Genomic DNA, 11,546 nt, shown 5'->3' on the forward strand with positions numbered 1-11,546 from the left:
TTTGTTGATGTACAGGCGACATACGGGTGAATGACTCTCCAGAATTCTAATAATTAATTGGTAGCAACAGCATTTGTGAACCAAGCCACCTCTGCCATCCCCAACCATTCTAAAGATCGCATGCCAGGGTGGCAAGGAGAAAATCTGAAAACTATTGCATTACCTGGAGGTACTACACCTGTACAATATGTAGATGATTTGTTACTTGTCAGTCAGACAGGTGAAGATTCCTTGATGTGAAGGTTCCTATTTGTCTGTGTACTGCTTTAGCAGAAAAAGGTCACCATGCATCTCTTCAGCTATGTCAGGAGGAAGCAAAATTTTTAGTATTTATATAAAGAGTAGGAAAAGGTTAGTAAACCCAGAATGAGTTCAGTGTATTTTAGAAATATGTCCACCAGTAACAAGGAAACAACTGCAAGAATTTTTAGGCACAGCAGGCTACTGCAGACCCTGGATACTGTAAGAGGTAAGTAAGCCATCAACAGAAGCTACTAAGGCAGAGGAATTGGAGCCTATACTGTGGGTCCAGAGAGAGAAAAGGCTTTGCAAGCTTCTACTTCTCTTTCCAAGGAGTTTTACATTCTGCTCTGGCATTAAGATTGCTGGATTTCTCCAAACCCTTTGAGCTATTTGTGCATGAGAACAAAGGAGTAGTGAAGGAGTCCTTACTCAAAAACTCGGTCCACACCGCCATCCGGTGGCTTGTTACTCAACGGCATCCATAGAAGCAGAAAAAAATTGCTGTGTTGAGGTAATAGCAGCAACAGCGATTATCATAAAAAGCAGAGGACCATTAGTTCTGGGTCACCTGTGGAATAATTACTCAGAGGGCAAATTATTGAAACTAAATATCAAGGATGCACTTGTTGAGAATAAAACTGTTTCCACATCTCCAGCATATAAGGCGGATGTGCAGAGGGGAAGAAATCTGCTCTGTATAATTTCACCCCCCACACACCTGGCCTGCATTCTTAATTGGTGGTACCTGAGGAAGCTCAATTAAAGATATGGGGGGGCAGAATGATATGAAGATATCATGGTCGGGCCCTTGTTGTTACAAGTCGCAAGTACAGTATGCAGATGGTATAGCTGCTGCCAGTTTCAAAGATAAGGTGTAGCTGCTGACAATTAAAAAGGATAAATGTTCATTTCTGTCCAAAATGCTAGTTACTGAGCCAGAAGTTTGTCCGATGGATGAACTTTCCTCATTATAATCTGATTATAATACCAAAATATAACTCCATCTCAAAGAATACCCATCTCCAGCCTACCTTCAAGCATGCCTAGTAAGGTTTTTACCTTAAAAATAAAAGCAAGGATTTCTAAACCAATCAGTAACAAAAGTATGTATGAGCAGAGTAACTCAAGCCCCACCTAAACACTGAAAATAGTATAAAATGCCCTAACGATAAAGGAAGGGCAGGGGGGGAGATAACATCACTGAGAAGTCAAGGGAACAGCATACTAGGACTTCTGGGACCAGTCGACAGGCTGAGCCTGTCTTTCCCGCCCTCAGGAGGACGCTCTTGGGTAAGACTTGTGCACTTAGTTATACCAAGTTAGGATGTCAAGTTCATATTTTGTAATCATACTAATAGTGCTATATAGTCACCTTAGAATTTATATATATACAGTACCAATAGTTATTTCTTGCAACTAACATCTTATTTGAACTAAAGTGTGTTTTTGCAGACATTGTATTTATCAACAGCATCTAAAAGAACTTCCATCTGTTGCTTTAATAAACTTCAGTATTTGTGGATCTAGTCGTGTGAATTTCTCATTGAATGTGCCCAGAGCTATAGTATAATGTGCATGGACCTATAGTATATGTTATGATATTATTGCATCTGTGCAGTGCATTTATTATGCTATTCATGCACCTGCGCAGTGCAAAGATTCAATAATCATGACTGGCCTGCACTACTTGTGAATCCAATTGTGCAAATTCAACGTTAATATGCCCAGACCTATAGTATATGTTATACTATTTGTGCATCTGTGTGCCAGACTGCCTGGTGAGGACATTAGACTTATAGTGCCTATTTGAGGTAATTTGCATCACTCAGAATTTCAACCTAGCCGCATTGCACAGGGCTTAAATTCTGTTAAATTACTTAACACAACAATTGCCCAACAACCGTGTATATCCCTTATGAAGTAGAACTTATTCTTAAACAACATGCTACACAAGCATTTTCCCCACAAAGACCACATCATTCTGAATTAACAACTTTAAATGCAAATTATATTACTTTAAAAACATGTCACGTTTTGAAACCCACAACTTTACTGCCTGTTCCCTCTCACGGTGAGCCGCATTGTGATTGTACTAAAGTAGTGTTTTACTCACATAGCCTGCAAAATCAGCCTCTACAGAACCGAGATCTAAGCTTTTTCACTGCTGGATCTTCACACTACGTGGATGGAAAAAGACCCGTGGGGTATGCAGTGGTGAGAAGCTTAGAGGTACTTGAAGCAGAACCTCTACAACTGTCAGTGAGTGCCCAAAGGGCTGAATTAGCTGCATTAGCAGAGCAGCCAGTTGGGTATGTAATCAGCAAGTACGTATTTACGCTGATTCTCAATATGGCTTCGGCATGAGTCATGCAACAGGTATGCTGTGAAAAGAGTGAGAGCTCCATACGTCACTGGAAAAAATGTTTCTAGTGAGACTGAAATCCAAGTGCTATTGGAAACCATACTGACCAGAAAACTTCTTCCATTTAATGGTGAGGCTGAAGGTTGCATGGCCTGCTTTCATTCAAGGGCTGTGAGATGTCAAGGGTGAAGGGCTTTATGGGTTTCTGGGTGCTCAACACAGCAATGTGGTACTCACCAGAGATGTTGCCCTGGCTGTTGACCACAGACACGTGCATCCTGGAGCCCAGCTTGTTCTCCCACCAGCTGGTCAGGTCACACTGCTGGGGGGTGAGCAGATGTGTCCCTGGGGGCTGTCTGCGTACAGTCCCCATCTCTGCCCCATGGGGACAAGAACAGCAGCAGGGCTAGGGATGCAGACAAGGCTGACTGGAGCTGCCCACTGACATGGCCCAACCCGAGGGTCCCTGGCCTGTGCCCCAGTGTCCCCTGGCTGAGGGTTGTGCCTGGGCTTCACCCTGGCCCTGCAAGAGTCCCTGCACCCAAACGGCATCTGGTTACTGCAGGTGACAGACGGAAGGACAAGGAGTCACCAGGGCAGGATGATGCATGTGTGCGGGAATGGCTGGGGACCTGCAGCAGCTCCAGGGATTTGGCAGACGAAGGAAGCAAACCTGCCCCAGCAGCAACAAGAAAACCCAAGGGCATTGTAGGCAGGATTGGGCAGCCCTGGTCACATGTACCAGGCAAGACTAAAGGGCCAGTGAACGCTGGGGCACGATCAGGCCAGGGTGGGCTGTTGCTGTGAGGGAACAGGACAGCTGCTAAGGATCAAGGATGAGGCCATTGGGAAGCAAAGCCAGGATGAGAGATATCTAGGGCAGCTGATGAGTGTGGTTTGGGGCAGAAGTGGCGATGACAACATCATTATTGGCTTCCTGTAAACTACTGGTTTACTTTCTGTTTCTGTCCCCCTGTTTAGCAACCAGGACACTTACATCACCTCCTGTCCCATCAGATACTACTTCAGGAGACCCCAAAAGATGTAGTTTGCAGCTGTTGGAGTAATGAAAGGACAGAAACAAAGCCTTACTCCCCAGGGGTCCTGCAGGGCTGTGGGTGGTAACACATTCCCCCCGTGGGGTCCGCCCACCAGAGCTCCCAGCTTTATCTTCCTACTCCCAACAGGGGTGCTGAGGCTTTAACCTCACAGACCATTTGGAGAAGCATTTGGGCATCTGCTCATGCTGCTGGTGACAGCCACAGCAGGCATTTGTGGAGGCTGAGCATGAGAATGACCACAGTGTGGTCAGAGCAGTGTCAAGGATGCCAGTGTGCAACAGGGCTGAACTGAGGTGCTGATTTTGGAAGGCAGGGAAGAGGATGAGGGTGAGGATGAGGGTGCAGGAGTGAGGATGAGGGTACAGGGGAGAGGATACAGCCATATCCTGCACAGGGTGTGATCCATGTGCTCTCCAGGAGCTGGGAAGTGAGATGAGCCCCAAAACCCAGCAGAAAAAGAGGGAGAGGAGCAGAGGCTGAGGAAGGCTCAGGAAGGGTGGGCATACCATGGGAGGAAGAGGGTGGTGGACAGGGTGTGACACTTCCTCATGTCACTTTGTGCTCACTGCCCCAAAGTACCTGCTGCATTCCAGTGTCTTTCCCCAACAGTCCTGCCACCCCGAGGCAGCACCCTCCTTCAAGCCCTTCACACCCCTCCCTGCCTGCACAGCTTCTCCTCGGTGTGCACAGGGGCAGCTGAGTTAGGAGCTGCACATTATGGATTGGGAAATTCCTGAGTTAGAAACTTCGTGAGGTGATGGGTTAGTGAGTTCGCATGGTAGATGGGTCTGCGCACAGGGCACTGGGCCCTTTTTTGACTTTTAGTTTCTTTCCTAATCAGCTGATAAGATACAGCTTAATGTAAAGGCAATGCTGTCCTGTGAATTTGAGCACCTGGAATTAACCTTATCCTGTTCCACCCTCCAACTGATGGGGTGAATGCCAGTTAGTGGGAAATATATACGTCTGTACATAGATACAGAATGGATTCTTGCAGTATCTGGCCTTAGCCACCCAGTGTGCTCAGTAGCTGCCAGTGGACCCCAGGCCCCTCTCCTGGTCCTTCTAGTATCCAGCCTGGACTTCGGAGCACACCAACACTCCAAGCTCCCTACTTGTGACCATGGTCCCCTCTGTGAGATCTGTTACCCAGCCTTCCCCCATTTGTGCCCCCAGGACCGAGCCCCCCACCCAGAACAGTAGCTGGAAATTGAGTTAATGTGAAGACGAGGCAGACTGGGGTGCAAAGATGCCAGATGAGGCCAAGTGAGTGTTCTGACTGCATGCAGCCTTTATCCTGATCCCCAGCCATGGGGCAACATACTGCTCCACAGCAGGGATGCTGCCCAGGGACACCCACCACAGGATCCCTGCAGGTGCATGGGCAAGAAGGCACCTGTTGAGACCTGAAGCCATGGTCAGGAAATTGAATTACCCAGCTGCTGTCCTCCCCTTGTCTTCCAGACCCATACCTCCCAACTCCCAAAACACCACCCCACCCACCCCAGCCACCACCTGCCCCTCACCTCTCCATACCATAGAGTGGCTTCTTACACCCCAGGGACACATGGTGTACAGCTCTCTGCCAGGCAGAAAAAAGTTTATTTGGCTGTATCTGCAGGGAATGCAAGCTTTGGGAAGGGGGGCCCCAACAGCAGGATACTGGGAGGCACTGCGAGGAAGCCAGACAGCACAAGGGTTTGTTTCCCAGCCATGATGCTGGAAGCAGGGAGCCCAGTCTGGGACTCAGACAACACAGAGCCTCAGGCAGGACAGCAGGGTGCAGGGCGATCCTGTCCCTGTCCCCATCACTTGACACGGGTAAAGATAGAGGTGCCGACCCTGCAAGGAAAGCCCTATCAATAGGAGGGAAGGCAGGGCTGTGGGACTGGAGGGCAGGTTCAGGGCTCACCTGGTGGCTTTCCAGATGTCCCTGCGGGATGGGACTTCTTCCCGCAGGAGCCATGTGGTCTCCAGTGTCTCCTTCCCACGGCGGTCCACAAAGCATTGACCCACAAAGGCTGTGATGGAGTCTGGTAGGGTTCAAGGGGGCAGAGGGACTCAGAGGCAGTACCTCCAGACAGGGGAACCTGAGCCAGTTGATCCTGGCAGACTGACAGACAAACACCCCCGCCACATGCCCTGGACAGACAGATGGATCTCCCTGCCACATTGCTCAGATTAGTTACTTCCATATCACCTGGAGACACAGATGGGCACTGCCCCTGCCATGTCACTTAGAAAGACAGATGGACACCCCTGCCAACTGTCCCAGACACAGACATCCGCCCCACATCTCATGGGAGGAGTGAGTATGTGTGGCTGGTCTGTGGCTGCAGCCAGGGTTTCTCTGGGTGCCTCAGCGGGTACAGGGAGCAGCTGGAGGGAAACTCATTCCCAGCAGGGGTAAGGAATCACTGATTGACCCGGGGTCGCCATGCTGGATACTGCTGTACCTGCAAATTGCCAATGCACGGTGAAGCCGAAGGTGGGTTGTCCCTTGTCACCAGGGTGCTGCTGGGCCCCTTGCAAGGGCGACACCAGGATCTGCTTGTTGGTGGCTGCCACGGCAGTGTGGTAGGAGCCTGAGAAGGTCCCGGCTGCATCCAGAGCTGAGAGTGTCATGTTGGAGCCCAGCTCATTCCTCCACAGGCCCTGCAGGTCACACTGGAGACCGGGGGTTGTGACAGTGCCATGGGCAGCACCGAGCCAGGACCCCCACTACAGCTTGTGGGGGTGGTGAGACATGTGCCCCATATGTCTGGGAGCTGGAATAGTCCCTCTGTCCAGAAACTGGTATCAGTGGCATGGGAACTTGCTCTAACATCACTCCTCCCTCCCATGACAGGGCAGAGCAGGGCAGAGCTAGGGGTGAGGGCTACGCACCATACATGACATAGGTAACTAACACTATTCCTGGGGATAGCACAGCTGGAGCTGGAAGTCCCCGTGGTCACACACACTGCACCCTGGAGTGGCACAGCATGACACAGTAAGGTACAGAGCAGCAGGAGCAGGCAGCCCTTCAGCTGTACATGCTGCACCCGAGGGATGGCACAGCACAGCATGGCACAGCATGGCACAGCAGGATCAGGCAGCCCCGGGCCAGACGCTGCCCCCCGGCTGTCCTTACCTTCCTGATAGCAGCAGTGTGGTGGCTGAGCAGGGCCAGGGTGAGCAGGAGGCAGCAAAAGAGACTCTTCATGGTGGCAGAAGGAGCAGTGGAGGCTGTGTGCTGTTCCTGAGCTCTGCATGCATCCGCTCAACCTCTTTTGTAGTGGAGGGGGCTGTAGCCAGGCAGTGACCGCCCATGCCGGGCTTCCTGCCAAGGGCCAGCCCGGTGGGACACAGGCCACCGGGCCGCACACCAGACTGAGCAGGGCAAGACAGGGGTCCTGAGAGAGCACAGTGAGGTGGTGGGGGCTGTGATGGAGGAGCCTGGGTCATGGGGATGTCACAGCAGGCGACACACACTGGGCTTTGGGGACAGTGACAGGATAGGCCATGGGATACTATGAGGGGACAGGGGAATGTGGGCATGAGCCATGACATGACAGGAGCCAGGTGGGTATTTGCAGAAAAGCTTTATTATTAGAAGCAGGTGGGGGAGCAGCAGATAGGGTCCACAATCCCAGCATTGCCACCAGGCTGGAAACCCCTGCACTGCCACCCTCACTCCTGTGAGTGCAGGCGGGTGAAGATGTTGATGCCAACCCTGTAGGGACACAGAGGGAGGAGATGTAAGCGTGGGAATTGCATCCTTGCATAGGGAAAATGCACTCTTCTGGTCCTGAACACCCACCCAGACACATCCCACCCCCCAGCAGTGTTTGCACGATTATAGGACCCCCAGGGGGACCACACATGAGTACCCCATTCTCAGTCACCCCCACATTGGCAGCAGCTCTACTGAGTGGGTGGGAGAGACCCAACCCTGGGTATGTGCAGGGGACCCACATGTGGCAAGGACAGGAGGCTTACATGGTAGCTTTCCAGTCATCCTTGATGTCGTCCACACGTGATCTCAGGAGCCACATGGTCTTCAAAACCTCCTTCCCTGTCTCATCCACAAAGCACTGGCCCGTGAAGACGGTGACAGAATCTGTGGGAATGGGACAGGAGATGAATGTGAGCACGGTCAGGGCTGCAGGTCAGTGACAAGCTGTGACTCAGAGCAGGGGACAGCAGACCCAGGCTGTCCCTGCCCTCTGGGGACAGCAGTGATGGAGAAAGCAGGCAGGAGGGGTCAGAGGGCTGGGGGGTCTCACATGGAGATGGGCAGACAACAGAGGGCTTCAACCCCCAGTGCATCCTGTGTGTCCTGGGGCTGGGAGGTGACACCAGCCAAAGAGCTCCAGGGTCAAAGATGAAGAAGCATCAGGGATACCACAGGGTATGGGAAAGCACTGGGGATACTGCAGGGGAAGGCAGGGGATGATCACTGCAGGGGTGGGCAGAAAGCATCAAGGACACCGCAGGAAGGACAGGGTACCACTGGGAACAGAAGTGGGAGAGCAGGGGAGCTCTGTGAACACAACAGGGAGGCTGGGAAAGGAGACGCACCTGAAAAGCTCCAGTTGACTGTGAAGCCAAAGGTGGGCTGGCTCTTCTGGTTTGTGCGGTGCTGGGACCCTTGCAGTGGTGACACCCGGATCTTGTTTGTGGTGGATGTCACAGCTGTGTGGTAGGAGCCAGCGAACTCACCTTGTCTATTCACAGTCCCGATGGTCATGTTGGAGCCCAGATCATTGACCCAGCGCCCGGTCAGCACGCACTGGAGCAGAGGGGATTCAGTGTTGGTGCCACAGCACAGTCTGGTCACAGTCAGGGCAGCAGGAGCGGGGACCCCTGGCACCCACAGCCCCCTGCCCACCCTGCCCCATACATCCCAGCCCTCACCTTACCTTTTTTGCCGAGAAGCCATGAGCCACCAGGGCCAGGCAGAGCACCAGGAGGAAGGGAGTCATTTTCACCATCTCTGCAGCAGGCAGACAGCTGTTGTACGTGGGGATGTGCTCCTTGTAGGGCTCTGCTGATGTGCCTGCTCCCTCGGCTTTTTATTGCTGCCAGGGCTGCGGGTGGCACCTCCAGCTAGGGCATTGTGCAACCTGGGTGTTTCCAAATTTGCAGTTCCCAAATGTATAAAAGGGTGGTTACAGATAGATTTTCCCAGAAGTTCCCGCTGAAACTGTCCCTCCTTACTCACGCTTCCCTGGCACCTCGCTGGGAGGCCCTGGCTCCCGCAGGTCAGTGACTGCCAGGACTGATGCTCAGCCAGGGAAAATCCCTCTCAGGGGCTGTTGTCCTTTCTGCCATGTGTTTGCCACCCCACTGCAGTGTCTGGGGTGCATAGGGGTTGCAAAGAGCCTTAAATCCAAGGCACCCCAGGACTGGCCACAGCACATGGCCTCAACCTGCTCCTCTTCACCTGGTATCCTCCTGCAAACCCACCCAGAACTGGGCTCCTTTCGTGTCTTTGCTTGATCCCACACTGGTACTGAAGCAGCCACAGATAAGGCTACAAAGGACCCAGTCTCCTCTCCCCTGAGGCTGCCATGAAGGTTTGTTGATGTTTTTACAAGCTGGTTTTTGTCAGGAGGAAATTTTTTTTTATTAAAAACAAACATTCCCTGAATATCTTGGACGTCACATTTTAATGCTGACAAAAATTCTATTTACACAGGGAGTCTTAAATACCTTTAAGTATGTATTTATATAATTCTGCTTACATTCTATTTGTTGCTCTCCAGGAAGGCTGAAGTAGCTCAGTTTGTACCAGAGCTTCTCACTCATTCCTCAAGTATTTTCAAGGCACTCTCCTGAAATATCTGTTTTAATTCCCCCAGTCATCACAGCAAGAGCTGATGGAGCCCTATTCACCAGAAAATGTTCCTTTTCTTTAAATGGAGACAAGACAACCCTCTGCAATATCTCAGAAACACTTCCAAATTTTTGCTTTCCCTTTAATCTCACATTTGATCTCCAGTTTCTCTCCAATAGCAAAATTCATCACTGCTCGGGCTGGGGAGCTGCATTTCTGCTGCCGATATCTCAACACCCCCCCATCCTTTCTGCAGGAGCCCCACCACCATCTTGCATTCCTGCCCACAGGAGCTCCCTGGCCAGAGCTGCTTGCGGGAAATTCCTGTCCCAGTGTTTGCTTCCCTCTGTTTTAGAAAATAACTGCATGACAAGGCACATTTTCCCACACAGCTGACTGCTGTTTGCTTTGGCTGGGGTTTTTTTTTTTTGACAGGTGCTGCCTGGACCGTGGCTGTGGCTCATGGTAATGGGCATGGTCGGTCTGGGAAGGTTGCAGGGAGCAGGAGGGGAAGCCATCACCCCCTCACCATCATCACTTCGCCATCACCACCTTGTCATCATCCCCTCTCCATCACCTTGGTTCATGAAGCTCCTGCAGGGGCCCTGTGGCCACCAATGGGCACAGGGATGGGCAAAACAAAGTCCCCAGGCTGTCACCACTGCTGATGGTCACCCACAGCTCATTTAACACCATAGGTTTACTCTTGCATCACATAAACAATATTGGTGCCATCTGTTCACAACCTTTCATAACCTTTCATAATCCTGTATTTACAATCTCTAGCCCAGCAGTGCATCTTGCAGGTTGGGTGATCATCTCTGTGCTCAAGAAGGTGGATTTGTTCACCAGTCTCAGCTGAACCAAAAACAAAACGAGTCAAGAGCTGTGGTATCTCCCAGGGTTTGCACCTTCCAAAGGGCAGCCAGTGAAGCGGCTCAGGGCTGGCAATCATTACCACAGTTAAATCCTGCAGTGCCAGCCTGAGCCCTGGTGCAGCACGGAATGGGCAGGGTGAGTGGGAGAGAGGGAAGCTGACCAAAGCAGAAAGTGCTGAAGAAGTTAAAAGTCACCAGGGCTGTGGTTTAAACCCATGTGTTCCAGGGGTCAAGAAAGGGTTACTTAATAATAAGAAAAAGGGTTACTGAGTGATTAAACCTGCTGCTCAAGCTGGGATTGAGCCAGCCTTGAAAAAACAGCACTATAGGCAAACATTAGGGAAAATCATGTGTGTAACTAAGGGTTGTCCTCCCAGCCAGCAGCCATATGCAAGCAGAAATTGCTGAAAGCAGCTACAAGTCTTATTGAGATTACAAAGTCAAAAGAGGAGGAAAGGGCACAAATAGCCCTTGATACAGACTGAGCACCCCAACCCTCGAAAGAAAGTCTGCCGGTAGGCTGTTACCAGGAGTTAAGGAGCGATACTTACAGGTCACGGTACTAAAACCCAGTCCGATTAGAAGCTGTGCTGGCTTCAGCAACGTGCTTTTTATCCTTGGCAGCTGGACTGGGATGTTGCCCTCCCTGGTGGGTGCCAACAGAAGACAAACATAGTTGAGCAGCCCAGGAGAGCTGCACTGGTGCCTCAGCACCCCGGTCCCCCTCCAGCCTTGCCATGGTCACCCTAACGGATAGTGTCTCCGTTCCCCTCCATCACCTGTGGGCTCTGCCGTGAGAGACAACACCAGCTGGTCCAGGGAGGCCGCATCCGGGACAACCTGCCTTTCCCGGATAATATTATTATTCCTCTGCCCAGGCATATCAGGAACGCTCCCCCAGGGAGTGAAGAAAAGGCAATTTATCACCTGTGGGCAGCACCAGGCCACCGCAGAGACACCCTGTCTGCACCAGCTCCCAGGGCAGGCAAGAGCTGGTGTGGGTGACAGTCACAGTGGGGAGGATAGGCTGCCTGGGTGAGGGCTTTAGAGGAAAGAAGCACTAAAGTGGACAGAAAGAGCCTGCAGTCAAATGTGGGGGCAGGACCATCTCCCACCTTCCCAAAGCCAGACAGATGCAGCCTTCAAAGGCTGCGTAGAGAAGGGTGCTGATAAGGAAAAGG

General features: G+C 51.5%; 2 protein-coding genes and 1 long non-coding RNA gene across 4 annotated transcripts in view; all 3 read right to left on the bottom strand.

Annotated features, from left to right (window-relative positions):
- The window catches only part of LOC139826469 (uncharacterized), a 28,973-nt gene extending 25,093 nt beyond the window's left edge, over positions 1-3,880 (bottom strand). Inside the window, exons 1-3 of one of the 2 annotated variants that reach the window (XR_011736550.1) lie at positions 3,603-3,880; positions 2,843-2,927; positions 94-299 (exon numbers count right to left, since the gene is read on the bottom strand). This is a non-coding gene — a long non-coding RNA (uncharacterized lncRNA). Of the gene's footprint in view, positions 1-93; positions 300-2,842; positions 2,928-3,602 lie in introns of those variants that run through there. The other variant, XR_011736549.1, reaches the window with a different exon arrangement.
- Positions 3,881-5,249: 1,369 nt separating this feature from the next.
- LOC136115223 (avidin-like) lies at positions 5,250-6,934 on the bottom strand. Its single transcript, XM_065861197.2, has 4 exons — positions 6,800-6,934; positions 6,123-6,333; positions 5,579-5,699; positions 5,250-5,508 (listed from the first exon to the last, which is right to left on the bottom strand). Exons 1-4 carry the CDS (start codon positions 6,869-6,871, stop codon positions 5,475-5,477), a joined length of 438 nt encoding a protein of 145 aa, XP_065717269.1. The 5' UTR covers positions 6,872-6,934; the 3' UTR covers positions 5,250-5,474.
- A 301-nt stretch (positions 6,935-7,235) lies between these two features.
- Positions 7,236-8,724, bottom strand: LOC136115298 (avidin-like). The gene is made up of 4 exons (XM_065861318.2): positions 8,571-8,724; positions 8,230-8,440; positions 7,648-7,768; positions 7,236-7,381 (listed from the first exon to the last, which is right to left on the bottom strand). Exons 1-4 carry the CDS (start codon positions 8,640-8,642, stop codon positions 7,339-7,341), a joined length of 447 nt encoding a protein of 148 aa, XP_065717390.1. The 5' UTR covers positions 8,643-8,724; the 3' UTR covers positions 7,236-7,338.
- Between the last annotated feature and the right edge of the window lie 2,822 nt (positions 8,725-11,546).

Source organism: Patagioenas fasciata, chromosome Z (genome assembly GCF_037038585.1).
Source record: "Patagioenas fasciata isolate bPatFas1 chromosome Z, bPatFas1.hap1, whole genome shotgun sequence".
Taxonomy (NCBI): Eukaryota; Metazoa; Chordata; class Aves; order Columbiformes; family Columbidae; genus Patagioenas; species Patagioenas fasciata.